The 25,078-nt window shown below is 37.8% G+C and overlaps 1 protein-coding gene and 1 pseudogene across 1 annotated transcript in view; one reads left to right on the forward strand and one right to left on the reverse strand.

Moving 5' to 3' along the window:
* Yme1l1 (YME1 like 1 ATPase) overlaps nt 1-24,839 on the reverse strand; it is a 44,194-nt gene extending 19,355 nt beyond the window's left edge. The window contains exons 1-7 of the mRNA XM_020156772.2: nt 24,512-24,839; nt 16,641-16,772; nt 13,092-13,254; nt 11,238-11,327; nt 6,433-6,542; nt 4,743-4,893; nt 4,020-4,103 (exon numbers count right to left, since the gene is read on the reverse strand). Coding sequence (XP_020012361.2) covers nt 4,020-4,103; nt 4,743-4,893; nt 6,433-6,542; nt 11,238-11,327; nt 13,092-13,254; nt 16,641-16,772; nt 24,512-24,544 — 763 coding nt within the window. The 5' untranslated portion in view covers nt 24,545-24,839. The remainder of the gene's footprint in view (nt 1-4,019; nt 4,104-4,742; nt 4,894-6,432; nt 6,543-11,237; nt 11,328-13,091; nt 13,255-16,640; nt 16,773-24,511) is intronic.
* Nucleotides 3,043-3,871, forward strand: LOC109681846 (heme oxygenase 2-like; annotated as a pseudogene).
* Nucleotides 24,840-25,078: the final 239 nt, after the last annotated feature.

Genomic DNA, 25,078 nt, shown 5'->3' on the forward strand with positions numbered 1-25,078 from the left:
CAGAAAATGGGATCAGTTGTGTTAGGCACTCGGGTGGAGATGCACACTGCCTCATTGCTTCTTATCTCTATTAATCTCTTCTCTTTATTCTGCTTCTTTATCTGTCTTTATTGTTGAAGGCCTTACTTCTTTACAATTCTTTAAAACCTTGCTTCTAAAGTCTTTCCTTAAAACCTTGCTTGTAAAGTCTTCTCTTCTGTTCTTTAAAGACTCATCCTGTCCCATGTTTTCTCTTAGCTTTTCTTTAGGATAATCTCTCTTAAAGTCTTTGCCCCCAGACTTTGCACTGTCCCATTAGACTTGCACTGTCCCATGTTCTCTCTTTAGCTTTCTTAAAGCCTCAGTGCTCAGACTTGCACTGACCCATGTTCTCTTTAGCTTAGCTTTTCTAAAGCCTATCTACAAAGTTCTTGGTGCAGACTTTCTACCAACCTGTCTTTAGCAATTCCCGTTTAGCAATTCTCCTTCAGCTATCCTTTCCCTTTCAGCAATCCTTTTCCCTTCCAAAGTCTCCCACATCAAAAAGCCAAAAGCAAAAGCCTCAAAGCAAAAACCCCCCTTCCTCCTTCAGTGAGTCTTTTATATCCAGTGGCAAACAGGGTGGAGCAGCAATTCCCCAGGAGCAGCCTAACAACATTGGAACAGGAAAAACCTGCCTTCTTGCTTCTCTGAAGATAAACAACTTAGAAGAAGCAGCTGTTCTGCATTTTCCTCTTCTGTGGCCGAGGTTGTGCCAATCTCAGCCTACAGATAAACATCTTAGGAAAAGCAGCTGAGCTGCATCTCACCTTGCTTATGTCTAGTTCTCGAGGCTTCTCATAATCCGCTCTCTATAGTCACACATCTACACTTTGCAACACATTTTGTTAAGCCTACCAGTAAAACAAACAAAACCACAAAAAAATTCATGCAACAGAGATAGTGAAACCTAATAGCCTATTTTACTTTTTAAATATTCTTCCTTATAATATCATTCTGAAATTTAAGAGAGGGAAAGGACAGTAGGATAAACAATATTTAAGATCAAATGCAGGGAGCTATTACAAGACTGTCTTAGATGTCTTCTTGAGTAAAACTTCACAACTAGAGCAGTTATAAATGAGTAAGCACAGTGATTTCTCATTTCCTCAGAAGATCAAAATATTGCCAGTAAGACAGAGTGAGAGGACTGGGGAGTGGCTCATGTAATAGCAAATAGCTTGTTAGTACAAGGCCCTGGGTAAATCCCACTACTACCCCTCCCAGAAAAAAAAAAAACAAGTAACAAAAAAATAGAGTGAAATTCAGAAACAAACATTGAGTAGGCACTGCCAGACATGATGACACATACCTGTAATCCCATCTACTCAGGAGGCAATTCTCAGGAGGTTCAAAGTAAGCCCAAGCAAAAAAGTTAGCAAGACCCCCATCTTAACAATAAACACATCTGTAGTCCCAACTATGTGGGAGGAATATGTAGGAGGATAACAGTCAGGCCACCCAGAGTGAAAATGCAAGACTCTATGCAAAAAATAACTAAAACAAAAACAGAGGCATGGCTGGAGGGTAGACAGGCAGTCTACCAAGTGTGAGGCCCTGAGTTCAAACCACAGTACCACCAAAAAAAATAACATAAAAAGTAATAAAAAAAATTAAAAAGAAGGCAAAAATACAGGGTAAGCCAGGTACCGATGACTCCTGTCTCTAATCCTAGCTATTTGGGAGGCTTAGATGGTGAGAATCACAGATTGAGGCAAGCCTGGGCAAATAGTTCAAGAGACATCCCCCTCTAAAAATAACCAGAGCAAAACGGACTGGAGATGTGTGTGGCTCAAGTGGTAGAGTGCCTGCTTTGCAAGCATGAAGTCCTGAGTGCAAACTTCAGTCCCACCAAAAAAAAAAAAAAGTTAAGAAGGCTTAACACATCAAGAATATACAAGTAAGGAAAGCAAATTCAAAATCACAATTCTAGAAGAGACACGAATAATTTTAGCTCATGAATTTTTATTTATTTAATTTTTTTTGGTGGAACAGGGGTTTAAACTAGGGCTTCCCACTTGCACAGGAAGCGCTCTATCACTTAAACCACATTTCCATTCTCTAGCTTATGTTAAGAATCTTAGATCCTTAGACCAGTAAATGTAAAAAACGTTGGATTTGTTACGTTAAGAAAACATTCAATTTAAAAACTATAATTTTGAAATAGAAGACTATTTTCCTTTCACTGCTATTACAAAACCTTTTTACATAATTTTAAAATTTGAACATGGACAGGTATTGTTTTCTAAACATCTGGGAAACTAATCACTAGTATAAATGAAAGCTCTTGCTATGGTTGGAGTATAATTGGAGTTTCCCAAGTGTTCCTGTGTTGGAAGGTGGCTCATCAGCATGGCACTGCTGGGAAGTGATGGACTTTCAGAAATACAGCTGAGTATGAAGTCAATGGAGTGGCACCTTGAGAAGGAATTATGGTATCTCTTGTGGAACCCTGAGTTAGTTCTCAGAGGACTGTCATAATAAGGACAAGTCTGGCAACTCCTCAGCTGCTCTGGCTTTTTATGTTCCCATGCGATTTTTCCTTCCTGCATGCACTTCCTATACCATAATGTAGTCTACCAGAAGGTCCTCACCAGAGCCTAGCCCATGTTTAGTCCTTGAGCCTCCAGAACTTTGAGTTGAATAAGTCCTTCTTTCTTAACAAACTATCCAGCCTCAATATTTCAATATAGTAACAGAAAATGGACTGATATGACCATATCATAAGTTATAAACATTAATATTCTCTTTCGCTAATACTAAGACTAACGAGTATTTAAAGAAATAAAAACTTAAGTCAGGCTCAGAGTGAGCAGTGTTGAAGGAGCCACTGAAGAGGTAATTGACAGGCTTACTGGTCAGAATTGCTGCCAAATCAGAGTGTGGGCAGCAAAACTGACTTAGCAATAATGTCAGGGGAAGTGGACCCCTCAGAAGAGATATAAAATTCAGAGAAGAACAACTATACGGCTCCAAAAAAGGAAACCCACACTAGAATGGCAACCTCGCTGAGCTCTTAAGGAAATGACCAAGGACAAAATAACTGAGGAAGTACATGATAGAAATACCCACTTTTTCAAGTGCCTCTTGGAGGGCAACACTAAAAAAGGAGCTATTTCAGCTGGATACTACTGCATTTTACTTGAAACACTCAGCCCTTCAGGAGGAAATGGAAGACAAGGCCCACCCCCAGCCTTCACCCTTTGTTTTTCTCCATGTTGCTTGTGCTGGAAGGAGGTAGCCAATGATATGGAGTATTTCTTTGGAAAAACTGGGGAGGAGCAGGTGAAGAGCTCTAAGGCTGTCCAGAAGTTTGTGCAGTGGATCCACTATGCAAGGCAGGATGAGCTGGAGCTATTGTGGTCCACATTAATGCCCAATACATGAGATATTCCTCAGAGAGCCAGGTACTAAAGAAGGTGGCCCAAGCAGGCACCAAAACTCCCCAGCACTGAGGAAGGGACCCAGTTCCACCTATTTGAGAAGTAAGACAGTGCCCAGCAATGCAAGCAATTCTACAGGGCCAGGATGAACACCTTGGACCAGAACTTGACAAACAAAGAGATGACTATGGAGGAGGTCAACAAAACCTCAGGTATCAGCTTGCAGATATTCAATGAGCTGCAGCAGGCTGGCTCCACGACAGACAGAAAGACCCTAAAGGACGGGGATCTCTGTGCATGACTTGCATAAATGCCCCTTCTACACTGATCACTCAGAAAAAGGTGCACTGGAAGGCAATAGCTGTCCCATTCATGTGGCAATGGCTGTGCTGAGGAAGGCCAATCTCCAGTTCATTCTGGCTGCCTGCATGCTGCTGGCTGCTTGACTCCTGACCTGTTACTACATGTGAAGGACTTGTCATGTCTCACTGGCACCTTCCTCCCATCTCACCCAACTAAACTAACAACTCAGGTGACGTTTTAAATGCTGGGTTTGAAAAAACAAGCAATCACAACAGCTAGATGCTATAGGAAAAAAAGTCAGCTAAGTGCCCTTACCAGATAAAAATGGGTTTTTTAAGAGTCCATAAATGCCAAAAAGCAGCAGAACAAAGAGAATCAGCCGAGTTCGCCTTAGGGAATCTGGAAAAGACAGAAAAAGCCTTAAATGACATCACTGACATATGACAATTCAATGAAATGCAAATATTGCAATTTTTGAATCTGGCATTCTTTGCACAACTGCCATGACATCCTTTTAGTGTCCTGCTCCCAAGAGCATCACGAAGTCACACTTGCTCTGTCCTTCACTTTGGATTTCTCTTAAAACACTGATGAGAGTTCTATGACCATATAACTTGTCTTCTAGGGGGCAATACTGAGGTTTGAACTTAGTGCCTTGTGTTTGCTGTCAGCCCTTTTTGCTTTAGCTATTTTTTTCAGATATAGTCTTGCTTTGTTTTTTAAAAACTGGCTGGCCTATGATCTCCTACCTATGTCTCCTACATATCTGGGGTTACAGGTATGGACCACCACTTCTGGCTTATCTGTTAAGGCAGAGTGCCACTACCTTTTCACCTGGACAGGCTTCCAAAAGCAATCCACCTGATTTTCCTCCCAAGTGTCTAGGATTATAGGTGTCAGCCACCGCACCTAGCTTAATATGTCTTAAATTACAAATACAGCAGAATATAACCAATGTAAAACTGGATGGTTTTTAAAAAACTGTATTTTAAATGGAGGACCATGCATCCTTCACTTATTCTTCTGAAATCAACTTACCATTGGTTTTCTGTGTTAGTGCTTGAGCTTTCAGAAAACCCTCTGCAAAACCAGTTTTAAATGCATCTTGGTGAGCTTCAGGTATATTTTTGGTTTTCATGAGTTTGTCCAAACTTTCAACATCTGATCCTCTGTCCCGCAAAAGAAACCCCTAAATATATAAAGCAACACAACAGTATAGGTTGACTGCATCAACAGTAACACTTCCCAGTAATGCTGTGATCACTCATAAAAAACTCACTGGAAGTCTAGATTGTCAATGTGAAAAAATAAGAGTAAGATTCAACAATGAATTACCTTATCAATGACTAAGATACTAACACTAGAACCTACACATGTATCAAATAATAATATAAAGTGGAGTTACTGTGTAGAAGAACACTACAGTACACGGGAAACAGTTAAGATATCACATGTTATCTTAGGGTTTTAATGCCTTGATGTTCATACCAACTTATTTCTGCTAGCGGAAAAGCTACAAAATGTTTATTATGTACCTTCCATATACTAGACCTTGGATGAGTTCTGAAAATGTAAAGATAAAGAAGCCACTGGTCTGAAAGTTTTCAGTCTATTGGAAAAGATACATAAATAAGTTTTTCAGATAATTTAGTATTAGGTTAGGAGCACCAGTATGGTAGAAAAATAAAAGCTACACATGGAAGGCAGAAACAACCTTATAGAGAATTAGACATCAAAACCACAATAGCCAGATGTGGCAGAACACATCTGTAATCCCAGCACCAGGAGGCTGGCAGGAAGACTGCAAGTTTGAGGCCAGCCTGGGCTACACAGCGAGAACCTTCTGTGGACAAGAAACACACACACACACACACACACACACACACACACACACACACGGAAAAAACATCATCAACAATGTGACAGATGCATGGAACAGTGCCTAAGAATTGCCAAGTCCTAAATCTCAAGAGGATAGGGGAATAGTATGTGTGGCACATTGAAAGACGAGGATAGAAAAATGGTTAGTAGAGGGAAAAACAAAATGCTGTCAGAGTGAGCTGAGTACTAAAGCACAGGGATGCAATTCCCAGATTGTCATTTGAGACTCAGGGGTGGAGTTCAGGAGGCAAGACTGAAAGTATCAAGACTAGAGACAAGGAGACTAAATGAGTACTTATTAGTATCATGTAGGTAAGAAATAGTTGTAGCATACGTATGGCAGAAATGGGGAGGAAGAGAAAGAGTTAAGAAACAGGGCTGGTGATATAAATCAGTAGTAGACTGGTCACCTAGCATGTGCGAGGCCTGGGTTCAATCCCTAGCACCAGCATGAAAAAAAAAAAAAAAGAAATATTGAGGAGGTTGGAACCAAGGACTTCAGTGATTAATGAACATGACAGATAAAATGAGAAAAAACAGACAAATCTAGATTGATCAGGTTGCTGCTTGAGTGGATGTTACTCATTATTATAGTGAACACATAAGCAGGTATAGAGTGGAATAAAAAAAAAAAAAAACCAGCCAGGGATGAATAATCAGCAAATACAGACAATCTGATGCCCAAGAGAGTTACAAGTGTGATGACTACGTAATTCACTGATTCCTTATTGTTGGTGGAAAGGAAGGGAGAAAATCCACCAGACAATGAAATCAAGCATTGAAGATCCTCATTTTTTTAATAATTTGAAAATTATTACTTTCTGGACTTTAAAAAAGGGTCTATTACCTTCACGAATGACGGTGCAATATTCTGGGTTTCTGCTAATCTTTCAGAAGTTGACTGTAGACGCCGTGTCCTTGATTTCAAAGTTTTAAAACCCCGAGACTGTATGAAAACTGAACAAAACAGCACCATTTCCTTTGTAAATTATTTCAGAAAAGAAAAACACCTCAGATTCTAAAGTCTGACACCATTACCTGTATATCCTAGTTAGTATCTCAGGTATTTTTCTTTTTACTTTTATTTTTACCAGTACTGGGATTCACCTCAGGAGCTCACATTTCGCAGGCAGGCAGGCACTCTACCACTTGAACCACACACCTCAGCCCTTTTTATCTTTAGTTATTTCTCAGGGATTACTTTTTGCCTGGAGCTGGCCTTAGACTGTGATTCCTATACCTACCTAACTCCCATATAGCTGGGATTACAGGCCTTCACCACAATGCCCAGCTTTTCTGTTCAGATGGTGATCTCACTTTTTCCCAGGAGGACAAGGAATCCCAATCTTCCCAATCTCCACCTCCCAAGTAGCTAGAACTAGAGGCATGTACCACCACACCCATTCCAGTATTTAAGTTTTTGAAAGTTCTTTTGTCTAACACTTCAATATCCTTTATATTTTTTTATGATTCCTTTTTCAAGAACTTTGTCTATTTTATTTCATGCTGATAGAGGGGGAAAGTAAACAAAGAAGTTTAGCAAACAAGACAGTAACTCTGAAAACAAGACCATAACTGATAAACTGACATTTTTCAAAAAAAAAAAGAGAAAAAAAAAGTAAAGTTATTAAAATGGATTCAAACTATAGAAATCTATACAATTTGCTTTACATTTTCTTGGTAATTACAAAAGTTTTAAAATAAAAAAGTATCAAATAAAGTCACTGTCTTAATTCCTTAAATCTCAATGCCATTTCCCAAAAGTAACCACCGTTGACAATTCCATACACATTTGTATGCATGCACACACATGCTCTTTCTATAAAAATCTTTCTAGAAAGATTACATAACTTTATATAATTATCATTGTTCACTTAATAATATATCCTGGATATATTTCAGAATAAGGCTGGCAGTGCATTCAGTTTAATGGCCATTCTGTATTGTCTTCTGCACTTTGTTTTGATTAGAGTTCCATCCCCAAACTAAGATTTCATTTATTTATTTATTTTATGGTGCTAGGAATTGAACACAAGTTTTGTGAATGCTAGCAAATATTCTAGACTACTAAGCTACATTCACAGTAAAACTAAGGTTTTGATATGTAGTCTACTTACTTCTAATACCTTTTTTATATTTTGTTTTCAGACCTTGCATTGATGATATATGCCAAAATCAGTTTAAATTCTGACATTTCATAGTTATTTGATATTTGTGATATCAAACTACTGATTTACATTACTAAAAATACATATTTTGGTATATATAAGCAAAAATGTCTTCAGAGTTTTGGATGAAATACCCTGAATTAGTAAATTTGGACAAAAATGGATACTGTTACAATACCAGGTTCTTGCAAACAGGATTGTGGAATTCTCTCATTGTATTTTAGTCAGTGTTTACTTCCTTCAGAAAAGCTTCATACATATACATATGTGCATGTATGAACACAATGTGTATTCCTTCTCATAAGGACAAAACATGAAATGAGTTTAGAAGAAATTATAAATAAAATATACTCCAAAAAAATGAAAAAGCTGTTGATTTTTTTGGGTAAACTGAACCATCTGGACTACTTGGACAGTGGTTTTTTTTGTTTTTGTTTTTGTTGAATTTTCTGGTAAGTAATCACATTAATTAATCACATTAATTTTTCTCCTTCCTTTAGTTTATACATGACTCATTTCTCTTCTTAATCATACTGATCAGAACCTCCCAAATGAATACTAAGAAAAACACAGGGCAGCGAGGAGCTAGTAGTTCATGCCTGTAATCCTACCTACTTGGAAGATTAGGACAAGAAGGAATGCAGTTCAAAACCAGCCCAGGCAAATAGTTCATGAGAACCCATCTTCAAAGCAACCAGAGTGTAACAGACTGGAGGTGTGACTCAAGTGGTACACTGCCAGTTTTGTAAGGGCAAAGCCCTGAGTTCAAACTCCAAACTCCAGTTCCACAAAAAAAAAAAAAAAACCTTCCATGGGATAATGTTCGTTTCTCAGCATTAATGGCAACATAACAGATGTTGATGTTTTAAGAAATTAAAAATATTTCCTCCAGTTCTAGCTTTCTAAAAGCTTTCAAGAAACATAGCAATTGAAATATATCATATGCTTTTTATCATACACTGAAATAACATCTCTATTCTTTAACATTAATTAGTAGACATAGTAATGTTAATCGCCCTTGTATTCCTTAATCATGAAACATTTATCAACATATTTCTAGACTTATTTTCTTCATATTTTACTTAGGAGTTCTACAATTATAATATTAAGTACATCAATTATATTCTTTTTCTTGTGCTAATACTGACCAATTAGGCACAGCAATTTCACAGAATACATCTTTTCTGGGGCAGCAATGGGGGATGAGGGGTAAGCGATGCTTTTAACTAAGCCTCCTGAGTATGGGGACAACAGGTATGTGCCACCTTGACAACCCTATCTTTCTCTTTTTAATAAAGTTTTAAATAACAGGAAACATACCATTCTGGGTATACAAAATATCCATAGGGCTGGGAGATGTGGCTCAGTGGTAGAATATCTGCTTGCCATTTATGAAGACCTGAACCATATTCCTACTACCACATTAGGGAAAAACAAAAACAAAAACAACAAAAAAAAACCCACACTTGTGCTTATCTTTAAAGTAAGATTATTTTTTTCAATCTTATCCTTCAAACTTTATGGCCAACATCCATCCTATCTCTTCTTGGATTACTTTTGCTAACTTGTACCTTCTCTGTTTCAACATTTTATTAATAGAATAAAACATACACTATCTTATAATTTCACATTTTTCAGCTTATCTCCCTTTCACTTTCAACACTGTTTATATTTTGATTTGTTAGATTTTACTTGATTGGTTTTCCTAAGTTAAACATTTTTTAGTTACATAAAACTATTTTTTTAAATTTTTTGATCAATATTGAATCTTTTTTAAAAACATTCAATTTATTCTCCATTTTTCTCACTTCGCTAACAAACTATACAGTGACTCCAACATCACTTTGTTCTCAGCCAAGATTTTCATATGCAGGTTTCCACTGTGGTTCATTACTAATGCCACTAATTGCAATTTCAATTTCCTTTCAATCATGAGACACAGTACAAAGAAAAGAAAATTTTTCTAATTCTAAGAATTTAGATATCCCTTTACCTATCCCACTATATTTTAATTTTATTTTCTGATGATCAGACAACATGACCTCGGTTATAACATTTTTTTATACCCTAACATGTTCTGTTTTGGTATCTTCTGTGAAAATGTAAGGTATATATCATTTGTCTCAATTATTCTTGTGCCTTCTTCAATAATCATTTCTTCAGAGGATTATCAGTCTCTTTGCTCAATGTGGTACGTCTTTTTTATGCTGTAATTTTCCCTGAAAATGTGGACATTCTTAGTAATCAATCTTTCTGTGTGTCTGTCCCCCACCCCCAACCCATATTCTCTCTTTTTTTGAGACAATCTCACAGCATGTAACCAAGGCTAACTTAGAGCTTATGATCCTCTTGCCTCTACTTTCAGAGTGTGGGATCATGTGTGCATCACCACCTCTGGCATCCACTTCTTTTTATGTACTTACTTATTAAAGTATAATAATTACTGCTGATAGAAAATGGCTTTCCTATACACTACCAAACATATATGACTTTGGATTAAAATCATGTACTACTGTCAATGAGCAGGATATTAAATCATTCAAAACCAAATTAACTAGGGTACTGCCTTGTTTTCTTCTTTGACATCAATTGCTCAAACCTGAATTCTCCAGAGACAAATTCCCCTAAACACATACACACATCAGAAAGGGACTTTTTGCTAACTGTAGCCTAAAAGTTAACAGCTACATTTGTTCTGATTGGCCCATTTTTGGCAATCCTTCAATTGTGTATTATATCAGCAATCACAAAGTTCACTCTTATGAACTCTGAGCTTGGTGTTTTGCCTGAGTTCTATCAGAAATTAAAGCATGCACATCTTTCTTAACACTATTCTAAGTTGCATGAGGTACAGAACATATCTTTTTCATTTACAACAATCATTATCACCTAACACCAATCACTAGGTGCCTGACAGATGAATGAGTACAAATTTGATATACCTATCAATTTAACATCACCTGCTTTATAACTTAACAAAAGTTTGCACATTTCTGATACACTAATGAAACGTCTTTGATGTTCCTCTACTTTCCTTTTCATTTTAATATTTTTCCTATAATTTCAATGGGCTTCTGAATGTGAAGACAAGTAAATAATTCTGAAACAAGTATAAATAAGTTCCCTGGAGTCTAATCTGCCTTAACACTTACCACTCAAAGTTTAGCTCCTAGTAGATATTTTTCAGATTAAAAATTATACAGAAAGCCAAAAGCGGTAGCACAGACCTGGAATCCCAGTACTTGGGAGAGTGAGGCTGGAAGATTTCTAGTTGAGGCCAGTCTGGGCTACATAGAGAGCCCTGTCCCCAAAAAAGAAAAAAGAAAAGTTTACCCAGTACTACACACACAGATCAATTCCAAACATTCCTAAGTCCTATTATGCACTGCAAACAGATGTGTATAAAAATCAACACCACTAAGAAAGACAAATCTTATTAAAGAAATGCATTGTAATTTTCAAAATAAATACAGTTGTTTCATACCTGGCCAGTACTGAAGATCTGAACAAATGCTTTGAAGAGTTCTTGAATGTTGTGTGTATAAGCCCAAGGAACGTAAAGTACTAAACATACCTAAGTAACCAGGAAGAAAATTGCAAAAAAATAAATAAATTTCCTAATGGCCAAAGAAAAACCATAAAATTCATATAGAATATAATCATATATTAGGAAAATCACAATATACTGAGTTACACCTTTTATTTATCCATGGTATGAATTGGCTTTTATAAAAATATCTAAACCACTGTTAACCTAATGACTTTATATCTCACAGTTTTTTGTTTTACAACCATTACAGTTACTTTCTTTATCTGGCCTATGAATGTAGATTCCCAAAACTAAATTCAAAACAGCAGAGGTAAAAGATATATTTGTTCAGGCTGGAATTAATTTTAGCTAAGAGAATAAAGAATTGCTATTTAAGGACAATTTTTAAAACTTAGCTGTGATAAAACACTGCAAACCATAACTACGGCTTTTTCCCCTACTAAAGCTTTGTTAGTAGGTATGAAAAAGTTCCTCTCATGGCTCTAAGCAATGGATACTTCAGTGATCCTTCCTAACTCCTGAATAATGTGTCATATCCTACTTTGCATCTAAGATCTAGGGACACACCTGGCAGAAGCAACAACAGAAACAGTGATTGTCATCATCTGTGTAGTTCAGGTAGAATGAGAGTCAAACCATGAAATTTCTACCTGCCTAAACAAAGCAAGCAGCTAACAAGTATGAAGAATCTTAAAAGTGAATGTAAATATGCAGATTAGAATAAAAGGAAGAGAAAGAATAATAACAAAACTTTTATGCCATAGAGCACTTTCTATGGGCCAAGTACTTTAGAAAGAGGTATAAAACAATAGAGGCAATTTGTTAATCTAAGCCCCAAGGTCAAAAACTTCCTACTTTTTTTCCCACCTTTGAATTCATTATGTCTTCATACAAAATAAAGAAAAATGAAAAGTAAAGAATTAGAAAATGAATTAAGTTTATGCAAAATGTAGCTTCAAATCAAAACAGCATAAAACTGTTCAAACATGCTTTGTATTCTTAATCTTTTATAGTTTGTATTGACTGTTAAAGACCTATTCTTCCATCAGTATAAACAGGTATTTTGGTATTTTAATAAGGCTCTAATATTCCTTCTTTAAATACTGTTTTTTTTAAAAGACATTCATGGGCTGAAGATGTAGATGTATATCAGCAGTAGAGCACATGGCCCTGAGGTCAATCTGCAGCACAGAAACTCATGAAGCTGATATCCCAATTCCATAAAATACAATACAAGACCATTTATTATAATACCAGATTATAACTAGCCTCAAATAGGAAAATACACAGACATTCCATAAAAGAAGAGACTATGACTGTTTCCTCATCAACATATTCTCAGAAATTAGCATGTTAACCTGGAATCTAATAACCAGTCTCACCTAAGATTAAAATAACAACAGTGAAAACTACAGTCTTCTAAACGTGATGTGCAATGCTATATAGATTTTGGAACAGAAGAACACTAGTGGAAAAACAAGTGATTTAGTTAAATAAAATTTTGTGGAGATCAAAATAGTCTATATCTAATTTGAAATATTGCACCAATGTCAATTTCTCATTTTAGACAAATGTTCAATGTCAACATTAGAGGAAGAAGGTGAAAGGAATAAGGAAATTCTCTATACTGTTCTTAAAACTTTTAAATCTAACGTTTCAATATGAAAACTCATTTTAAAAAGAAAACAACTCAGAAAAAAACCTGGCTCATAGTAAATGCTAATAATCAATGATTACTGATAATACTAAAATGGCTTAGTGTAATTACAACCAAAAATATTAACATACCATATTTATTTTCAAAGAAGGACTGTGCGGAGACATGGGATGTATGCCAATGGGAAGATACACTTTTGCCTTTATAAAATCCAGGAAGTAGATTTTCTACCAGTTGATCAATCTGCCCAATTTTTAATTCAGATATTCCAAGGTCCCTTAAATTAAGTGCAGGCTGAAAAACATTGAGTCGACCAAATAAACATTAATACTCATTTAATTAAAGAGGTATTTATTATCAGAAACAATATGGACTTTTTTTGGCAGTACAGGATTACCACTTGCTAGGTAAGCACTCTACCACTCAAGCCACACCCCCAGTCCTTTTTTGCTTCAGTTTCTTTTTTAGGTAGGGTCTCCAGCTTCTACCTGGGCTAGCCTTGGATCACAATCTTCCTACCCCCACCTCCCACAGAGCTGAGATTATAGGAGTACACCAACCAGCATGTCCAGCTCATTTTTCACTTTGAAAATTTTTTGGAGAGGGGGATAGAGGTGGGAAATAGACCATACTGGCGTTAGAACTCAGGGCCCAAGCACTTTACCACATGAGCCCTTTTTCCTTTAGGCTATTTTCTAGATAGGGTCTGGCTTTTTTGCCCATGGCTGGCCTAGAACCATGATCCTCTTACCTATGTCCTCCATCTCTTCTGGGAACACAGGCATGCACCACCATATCCTGCTTGTTTTGCTGAGATGGTGTTTTATTAACTTTTTTCACTGGCTGTCCTGTAACTAGGATCCTCCAAATCCATACCTCCAGAGTAGCTGGGATTACAGGCGTGAGTCACAGTGCCTTGTCTTCAGCTAATTTTTTGAGATATGGTCATTTTGCCCAGGGTGACCTCAAACCACAAATCTTATCTCTGGTTCCTGTGTAGCTGGGATTACAGGTGTGAGCCACTGTGCCTGGTCTTCAGCTTATTTTTTGAGATAAGTTCGTTTTGCCCACAGTGACTTCAAACTATAATTCTATCTCTGCTTGCTAAGCACACAAGACAAACACACAATATGGATTTAGAAAGCCTAATAAATATGTTAATTTCTTTTTAATACTTAAAATATAAATTGATGAAAATATTTTATAGCTCTATTTTTACTAATGTCAGTCATGAAAGGTTTGACAAGTTGAAAACTATATCCCCAGGTATCTTTAAATAAAAAGATAACATTTCAGAGCTGGCCACCAGTGGCTCTCTCCTATAATCCTAGCTACCTAGGAAGCAGAGATCAGGAGGATCACAGTTCAGTGCTAGCCCAAGCAAACAGTACGTGAGACACTATCTTGGAAATACCTAACACAAAAAAAGGGCTGGCAGAACAGCTCAAGTGGTAGAGTGGCTGCCTTAGCAAGGCAACTGTGGCCATGAGTTCAAACCCCAGTACCACCAAAAAAACAAAATAAAAAAGTAATGAAATAACAATTCAGTACAAGGAAAAAAAATTTTCACCCAAATCAAAATCACCACTGAACTAAGTATGTACTGTTATTCAGGAAACCAAGTGAAATGCATTATATTCTTCTCTCTCTTTATCTAAGGTACTGTCATCTAGTACTAGTCGGCAATCATTAGTCAAAACATTAGTAACAACATAACAGAGTACTTGCTGGGTGGAGCATAGTATAATAGATTATTTTAAGAAAACAGACCACACTGATGAAATTTTCATTACTGTATAATGCTATGACTGTTGTTAATATCTTACTATATCTAATTTATAAATTCAACTTTATAGTGTTTTCAGTAGTAAGGTTCTCTAGGACTACAATTTGAGAGAAGGTCTTGGCTCAGTGGAAAGACAGTGGTCTGACTACAGAAAGAAGCAGTAATAGGTGGACAAATAAAGTCAAAGGAAAGCATAAAGACTACAAAACTAATTTTTCATCTAATTAAAATTTTATCCTCTGGGCATGGTGGTACATGCACGTAATCCTAGCAAGTAGGAGGTTGAGGCAAGAGTATTGTGAGTTAGGGGCCAACTTGGGCTACCTACCTAACCTCGTGTAAGAAAAAAAATTTGTCCTAAAACTAACCCTGTGATGAACATCATGAACAAATCATTTAGTTCATAATTCCCCATATCTTAGACATCATTTTTTTAATTATGTGAATACTGAAAGTATAGTTTACTAACTACATTATTGGCAACTAACTATACACTGACCATAATTAGGTCAGTTACTTGTGTGTTCACTGCTACTGTAAGTAAACACCAATGAATATCTAACTGCTTACCACAAGTAGTAATATAGAACATGCATAACAAAGATAATGTCATATGAAATTTAAAAGCAAATTAAATGATTAAATAAAAGAGTATGTATGTACATCAAAAGCCAGAATTAACTATATTTAATTAAAAGAAGATGTGTTGGTGATGATGCAGGGAAAAAGGAACCCTCATACACTGTTGGTGGGAATGTAAACTAGTACAACCACTCTGGAAAAAAATTTGGAGGCTACTTAAAAAGCTAGACATTGATCTACCATTTGATCCAGCAATACCACTCTTGGGGATATACCCAAAAGACTGTGACACAGGTTACTCCAGAGGCACCTGCACACCCATGTTTATTGCGGCACTATTCACAATAGCCAAGTTATGAAAACAGCCAAGATGCCCCACTACTGACGAATGGATTAAGAAAATGTGGTATCTATACACAATGGAATTTTATGCAGCCATGAAGAAGAACGAAATGTTATCATTTGCTGGTAAATGGATGGAATTGGAGAACATCATTCTGAGTGAGGTTAGCCTGGCCCAAAAGACCAAAAATCGTATGTTCTCCCTCATATGTGGACATTAGATCAAGGGCAAACACAACAATGGGACTGGACTTTGAGCACATGATAAAAGCGAGAGCATACAAGGGAGGGGTGAGGATAGGTAAGACACCTAAAAAACTAGCTAGCATTTGTTACCCTTAACGCAGAGAAACTAAAGCAGATACCTTAAAAGCAACTGAGGCCAACAGGAAAAGGGGACCAGGAACTAGAGAAAAGGTGAGATCAAAAAGAATTAACCTAGAAGGTAACACCCACGCACAGGAAATCAATGTGAGTCAATGCCCTGTATAGCTATCCTTATCTCAACCAGCAAAAACCCTTGTTCCTTCCTATTATTGCTTATACTCTCTCTTCAACAAAATTAGAAATAAGGGGAAAATAGTTTCTGCTGGGTATTGAGGGGGTGGGGGGGAGAGGGAGGGGCGGAGTGGGTGGTAAGGGAGGGGGTGGGGGCAGGGGGGAGAAATGACCCAAGCCTTGTATGCACATATGAATAATAAAAGAAAAGAAAAAATAAATAAAAAAATAAAAGAAGATAAAGCTAAAGGCAGAAAGCATGTTGATACAAATGCCTACATAAAGCTATTCCATTAGATGTGATTAAAATTTACTGTATCAAAAAGGCGTTATCAGCTGTCATACACCTGTAATCTCAGCACTGGAGGACTGTCTCAAGTTAAAGGACAGCTTTGGCTTCACAGCTAGACTCTGCCTCAAAAAAACAGAAACAAAAAATGTTTTTTCACACAACCAGAGTAAAAACTGTTACCTCATTGATGGGAGCCTCACGCTCAGGAACTATATCTCGATGCTGATTTTGAGAAACTGACGTACTGACAGAAAGGGATACGTTTTTTGGTGAATGGAAGGCATTGATGAGGTGACTGAGAGGAACTGTAACCTAAAAAAAAAAAAAGAAAAGGTTCAAATTAAGAAGTGCATTTTTTGTGGTATCTATACACAATGGAATTCTATGCAGCCACGAAGAAGAATGAAATGTTATCATTCGCTAGTAAATGGATGGAATTGGAGAACATCATTCTGAGTGAGGTTAGCCTGGCCCAAAAGACCAAAAATCGTATGTTCTCCCTCATATGTGGACATTAGATCAAGGGCAAACACAACAAGGGGATTGGACTATGAGCACATGATAAAAGCGAGAACACACAAGGAAGGGGTGAGGATAGGTAAGACACCTAAAAAACTAGCTAGCATTTGTTGCCCTTAACGCAGAGAAACTAAAGCAGATACCTTAAAGCACTGAGGCCAATAGGAAAAGGGGAACAGGTACTAGAGAAAAGGTGAGATCAAAAAGAATTAACCTAGAAGGTAACACCCATGCACAGGAAATCAATGTGAGTCAATGCCCTGTATAGCTATCCTTATCTCAACCAGCAAAAACCCTTGTTCCTTCCTATTATTGCTTATACTCTCTCTACAACAAAATTAGAAATAAGGGCAAAATAGTTTCTGCTGGGTATTGAGGGGGGCAGGGGGAGGGGGCAGAGTGGGTGGTAAGGGAGGGGGTGGGGGCAGGGGGGAGAAATGACCCAAGCCTTGTATGCACATATGAATAATAAAAGAAAAATGAAAAAAAAAAGAAGTGCATTTTTTAAAAAATAAAAACAAACTACCTCTGTTTTCTTCTAAGGATTTAGGATATGTTAAAAGTTAAACATATACTGTATATCAAAACTATACATTAGGCTGAGGGTATAGCTCTATACTTGCCTAGCATACATGAGGCCCTGGGATTTATTCCCAGCAACACAAACACACATACAGAAAAATCTATGTATTAAAATTTTTAAGTACTTCTGAGTGTGGTGGTTTACATCTATAATCCTAACTACTTGAGAGGCAGAGATCAAGGCAATGTCAGACACCATCTTAATCAACAGCAGTGCACGGTGGCACTCACTGTGTTATCCCAGCTACTGCAAGAAACATAAATAGGAAGATCCTGGTCCAGGCTGGCCTGGGCAAAAGTGAGACTCGATCTACAAAATAACCAGAGCTAAAAGGGCTGGAGACATGGCTCAAGTGGTGGAGTTCCTGCCTAACAAGTTTGAAGCCCTGAGTTCAAATCCTAGTATTTTGCCAAAACAAACAAACAAAAAAAAAATAAGTACTCATTTATTGCTAGTGGAAGAAAACAAATCTAGTCTTTCAGGACACTATTCTAGATATATGAATCAAAAGTATTCAAATTCATATATTTCTTATTCTTACGATTTACCTTCTAGGAACTTATGCTAAGGAAATAATATGACACATTCTTGCCTATAAGACAATTGCCTATAAGACAACTGCCCATTTGACAATTTTCATCAATACATTTTTTAAATAGTGGAAAGCTAGAGAAACCCACCATCAGGGGAGTGACAACATAAATGACACTACAATAGAATGACATTTTTAAAAAGTACATAGCCAAAATTTTCCTTTTCATCTTCCCCACTGCCTGCCACCATCTTGTAATGTACAACCATCCTCTGCCCTTATCCAGCTAGAGTGTATAAAAGTGATCCAGCACAGGATAAAAGTGATCATATTAAAATCAAAGACAAACAGAAACAAAGACAAAAACCACTTGATCATCTCAATAGATGCAGAGAAAGCCTTTGATAAGATCCAACATCATTTCATGATAAAAGCTCTAAGAAAACTAGGAATAGAAGGAAAGTTCCTCAACATTATAAAAGCTATATATGACAAACCTGCAGCCAGCATTATACTTAATGGAGAAAAACTGAAACCATTCCCTCTAAAATCAGGAACCAGACAAGGATACCCACTATCTCCACTCCTATTCAACATAGTACTGGAATTCCTACCCAGAGCAATTAGGCAAGAAGGAATAAAAGGAATACAAATAGGTAAAGAAACTGTCAAAATATCCCTATTTGCAGACGACATGTTCCTATACCTTAAAGACTCAAAACACTCTACTCAGAAGCTCCTAGACACCATCAATAGCTACAGCAAGGTAGCAAAATATAAAATCAACATAGAAAAATCATTAGCATTTCTATACACTAACAATGAGCAAACGGAAAAAGAATGTAGGAAAACAATTCCATTTACAATAGCCTCAAACAAAATCAAATACCTAGGTGCAAACCTAACAAAAGATGTGAAAGACCTCTACAAGGAAAACTATACACTTCTGAAGAAAGAGATTGAGGAAGACTATAGAAAGTGGAGAGATCTCCCATGCTCATGGATTGGTAGAATCAACATAGTAAAAATGTCGATACTCCCAAAAGTAATCTACATGTTTAATGCAATTCCCATCAAAATTCCAATGACATTCATTAAAGAGATCAAAAAATCTCCCGTGAAATTTATATGGAAACACAAGAGGCCACGAATAGCCAAGGCAATACTCAGTCAAAAGAACAATGCTGGAGTTATCACAATATCTGACTTTAAACTATATTACAAAGCAATAACAATAAAAACAGCATGGTACTGGCACAAAAACAGACATGAAGACCAGTGGAACAGAATAGAGGACCCAGATATGAAGCCACACAACTATAACCAACTTGTCTTTGACAAAGGAGCTAAAAATAGACGATGGAGAAATAGCAGCCTCTTCAACAAAAACTGCTGGGAAAACTGGTTAGCAGTCTGCAAAAAACTGAAACTAGATCCATGTATATCACCCTATACCAAGATTAACTCAAAATGGATCAAGGATCTTAATATCAGACCACAAACTCTAAAGTTGATACAAAAAAGAGTAGGAAATACTCTGGAGTAAGTAGGTATAGGTAAGAACTTTCTCAATGAAACCCCAGCAGCACAGCAACTAAGAGATAGCATAGATAAATGGGACCTCATAAAGCTAAAAAGCTTCTGTTCATCAGAAGAAATGGTCTCTAAACTGAAGAGAATACCCACAGAGTGGGAGAAAATATTTGCCAATTATACATCAGACAAAGGACTGATAACCAGAATATATAGGGAACTCAAAAAACTAAATTCTCCCAAAACTAATGAACCAATAAAGAAATGGGCAAGTGAACTAAACAGAACTTTCTCAAAAGAAGAAATTCAAATGGCCAAAAACACATGAAAAAATGCTCACCATCTCTAGCAATAAAGGAAATGCAAATTAAAACCACGCTAAGATTCCACCTCACCCCAGTTAGAATAGCCATCATTAGCAACACCACCAACAACAGGTGTTGGCGAGGATGCGGGGAAAAAGGAACCCTCATACACTGTTGGTGGGAATGCAAACTAGTACAACCACTCTGGAAAAAAATTTGGAGGCTACTTAAAAAGCTAAACATTGATCTACCATTTGATCCAGCAATACCACTCTTGGGGATATACCCAAAAGACTGTGACACAGGTTACTCCAGAGGCACCTGCACACCCATGTTTATTGCAGTACTATTCACAATAGCCAAGTTATGGAAACAGCCAAGATGCCCTACTACTGACGAATGGATTAAGAAAATGTGGTATCTATACACAATGGAATTTTATGCAGCCATGAAGAAGAACGAAATGTTATCATTTGCTGGTAAATGGATGGAATTGGAGAACATCATTCTGAGTGAGGTTAGCCTGGCCCAAAAGACCAAAAATCGTATGTTCTCCCTCATATGTGGACATTAGATCAAGGGCAAACACAACAAGGGGATTGGACTTTGAGCACATGATAAAAGCAAGAGCACACAAGGGAGGGGTGAGGATGGTAAGACACCTAAAAAATTAGCTAGCATTTGTTGCCCTTAACGCAGAGAAACTAAAGCAGATACCTTAAAGCAACTGAGGCCAATAGGAAAAGGGGACCAGGAACTAGAGAAAAGGTGAGATCAAAAAGAATTAACCTAGAAGCTAACACCCATGCACAGGAAATCAATGTGAGTCAATGACCTGTATAGCTATCCTTATCTCAACCAGCAAAAACCCTTGTTTTTCCTATTATGGCTTATACTCTCTCTACAACAAAATTAGAAATAAGGGCAAAATAGTTTCTGCTGGGTATTGAGAGGGTGGGGGGAGAGGGAGGGGGCGGAGTGGGTTGTAAGGGAGGGGGTGGGGGCATGGGGGAAAAATGACCCAAGCCTTGTATGCACATATGAATAATAAAATAAAAAAATAAATAAAAAACCAAAGACAGCTCACATCACTCCTATGCTCAAAATCCTCCAGTGGCTTCTCTTCTGCCTGAATAAAAGCCAAAGCTCTCACAAAACTAGAATTTTAAAAATCCTCTAAGGTTTGGCTCTTTATTATCTCCATCCATTATGCATCCCTTCATTCTGAGTTCCAGCCTCACTAGTCTCCTTGTTACTCCTGGAATATATTTGACAGCCCTCACCTGGAGACCTCCTATGTACATAACTTGCCTTCACACTCCTTCAGTTCTTTGTTCAAAAGTCATCTTTTCATGTGTCCTTTCCCTAGCTCCCCTAGTATTTTAATAGCTTTCTTCTAAAAAAAAAAAAATCCTTACCGATTTTCTCTGCTCTACTTTTTCTTAGTAGTACTTTCCCTCTAGCACTTTATACAATTATCTGCATACTGTTTATTATTCCTTTTAAGGGTATTTTCTGATATCACTCCATCCTCCAACACTAGCTAGGTGTCCCAACAATTCAGTTCTAACACTAACCACTTGGAATTAGCACAGACCCCACACATTAGTGACTCAGCCTCACAACACTCCTTTACTTCAGATGCCAGTCACAAGTCTACCTACCTTTCTTACCAACCAGTTATAAATCCCCTTAGATAATTTGCTAGAACAGCACACAGAACTCAGGAAAACTACCTATGTTTAGACCAATCTATAATAAACAGTCATTTGAATAGGGCAGGTCTGAAAGTGCCCCTAGTCCTTCACTTGAATCAGAATGTGGCACCCTTTTGCACCAGTGCAAGCACTCACTCACCAGTCCAGAAGCATACTGAATCTCCTTTTTCAAGAGTTTCTAATGTAACTCAATCCAACCTTGGCCCTCCCTCCCCAAAAGTGTGGGAATGAAAGTACACTGTAATCACTGGGTATTACTGCCTAGTTCCATCCTGGGGTATTTAGAGATTTAAGTCACCTAATTTAGAATAAACTCATTCATCATCAACAGGGGCTCATGAATTATTTGTAACTCAGAAATTTTATATTAGTTCTGTGACAGGAAAACCACAAACACCACAAAAATAACCAGCATTTTTTTTTTATTATACCACACTCTTCAACTAGAAGGTAAGCTCCATGAGGCAGTTTTTTTTTTCTCTATTTTATTATTTTATTCAATATGGTATCCCAGTGTAACAAGAGTGCTAAATATTTGCTTTAAGTAAACAAATAAACTAAGTGGGTTCTTACTGTAAACAAGACCTCATAATTTGTTTTACTTATTTATCTGATTTAATCCTAATAACAGAAAAATTAGTATTATACTTCTTGCTGTGGTTTGAAGGTTTGTCACCTCTAAAATTCATGCTGGACTTCAGTTATCATTGTAACAAAATTAAGAGATGCGACTTTTATATTTTTTTCTGATGTACTGGGGTTGAACTCATGGCCTTAAGCTTGCTAGATAAGCACTCTACCACTTGAGCCATGCCCCCAGTCTAACAGGTGGGAGCTGTAAGAGTTTAGATGATGGCACAAAGCTCTAATTACACCCCTCAGGAGGCTGAAGCAGCAGGATCTCAAATTCAAGGCCTGCCTGTACTACAGTGGGAGATCCTGTCTCAAAAAAAACAGAGAGAAAAAGAAAGGGCAGGGGGTGAAGAAGTGTTTAGGCCATGTCCTTATAAATAGGTTAATGTGTCAAAGGAGTGGACTCTCCCCCTATTGCTCTTTTCTGCTCTTCTACTGTATAATGTTTTTCGCTGTATGACGGTAATTTCTTCAAAACTAAGGCCTCCTTGATGTGAAATAAGGTAACGAATCTGGCTTCAAAAATTTAATACTAGGCCGGAAGCCTAGCAACTAAGGAGGCAGAGATCGGGGGATCTGGATTTTTAAACCAGCCCAGGCAAATATTTATGAGGCCCCATCTTGAAAACGCCCATCACAAAAAACATGCTGGTGGAGTGGCTCCAAGTGTAGGCACTGAGTTCAAGTTCCAGTACTACCAAAAAAAAAGTTTAATTCAACAGTCAATGTCAGATTTCTTTGTTCAACAGCTGCTAGGACTCTTACAGATATTTGTCATCCAGGTAAATAGCACCTTCCTGTATCCAGCTGATCAAACTGGAAACATCTCTCTCTACCATCACTCATACATAATCCCTGATGAACATCTATTATTTCTTCAAAATAAAAGTCATCTTCTTTTTTCCATTATCATTACCACCACTTCAGTAAGGCAACACCCTTCACTTGGATTAGGGCAACAGAATCCTTAACTGACAACACTTCCACTTTTTTCTTCTCATATTCTCCACACCACAAGAAGCCACAGTGATCTATTAAAAATGAAAATCTGACCATGTTTTAAAGCTTTCAATTGTTACCATCACACTTCCTATTTTTAAGGCTCCCGTGACACTACCCTTATTTTTGTTCCTCCAACCAACTAAGCCTTCTTCTCCCAGGATTTTCTGGTTGTTTTTGTCTGCCAGAAATAATTGGTGATTGTTCACTTGACTAACTCCTATTCATCTTTACATCACATTTGCTTTATACATCTGCTGCCCAATAATAACTAACCACTTCATTTGTTATTACTCAGCCAGTACTGTACCTAGCACAAAAAAAAGGGGGGAAATATAAGTTAAAGAAACACAACCATATTTGATGCTCTCAAAAACCACTCCTTTCTCTGCAAAATTATGAACATTTAAAAAAGAAAGAGGACGGAAAATGTTCCTTATGTTGGCCTGTAATCCCAGCACTTGGAAGGCTGGGACAGGATTCCAAGTTCAAGGCCATTCTGGGCTCCACAGTGAGATCATCTCGTAGACCCAGATAACAAAAGCACCACCACAAACAAAAAAAGTTATCACCAACAAAAAAAAGTTTTAAAAATGAATCAAGAACAAAATATGGTATCCCTGAATGAGGGTAATTCTCAAAACACCTTGGAACCATTTTTCCCTGCCTTATTTTCTGATTTACAAAACAGTGGAGATGAGGTGCATCAAAAACTTAACTGCAAGAAGTTAACTAGTAGGAAAAAAAAATTCAGTTTACTGTAAAAGAAAAATTAAAGTAGTTCTTCAAATTATTAGGTGTGTTGGTCAAACTCCACTTAACGGGGGGAAAACGCGTGGGAGATCAGTAAGAGGTGGAAGGAGAAAGATCATTACCTTCTTCCTTCGTCTAAGATGTAGACTTGCCCCTCCCACCCCCACCCCCGGTCCAGAATGTCCGACTCTGAACAATGCCGGATGGAGTCTAGCAGAAATTCCACGCCAGCAATCCAGTAAGCCGCGATCTCCATCAAGCATCTATCACACCTCTGTCCCCAAATGCGTGGCTGTCAGTCCTAAAGGCTCAGGCCCTACTCTCAGCGTGACTCCCATCCCACTCCCAGCACCGGAACACGCACTGGGTTAGTCACTTCCCTACTTGGTTCGCTTTCTAAAGACCGATTCTACCAAAGCAATTGGAAAACAACCGCGGGCAGGGCCTCAGAAAAATGGGTTGAGTACCAGGCTCACCTGGGGCTGCACCGTGCTCGACAGGGAAAACATCTCCTCCGGGGCCTCAGCAACCTCACCCGCCTGCCGAAAGCGCCCCTCAGTCCTCGGCCCGGCGGGGAGGCGCTGAGCCCTCTTCTTTTTTCCTTTTTTTCTCCCTCCTTTCCCCCGACCTCACTCCTCCCAGAAACGAAAAATGGCCTCTCCTTCCTAGAGCTGCTACGACAACAATCTACCCCGGAAGGCAACGCTGTAACGCAACAGTACTTCCGGGGCAAGTAAACGCCAATCCCCGGCCAAGTGTCAGAACTCCTTTAGGGGGCCGGCGTTTTATACAATCCGTCGGAGATGTTGACAACGCAAGAAATCGCCAAAGCACTCCAGATGTAGCTTTTTTGCTGTCTTTTGGGCTTTCTTTTTTTTTTTTTTTAAGGCGGGGACGCATGCATCCTTTTGAATGTTTCAGGCCTTTCTACACAGTTCCTTATCAGATCTTCCAATATAGTGCCCTGTCCCATCTGAGCCTTGGGCTATTAAGAGCGCATCTGCTTTGTGGATTTTTTTTTTTTTTTGCTACTACACTTAAGT

The sequence above is a fragment of the Castor canadensis genome, chromosome 15, assembly GCF_047511655.1.
Source record: "Castor canadensis chromosome 15, mCasCan1.hap1v2, whole genome shotgun sequence".
NCBI lineage: Eukaryota > Metazoa > Chordata > Mammalia > Rodentia > Castoridae > Castor > Castor canadensis.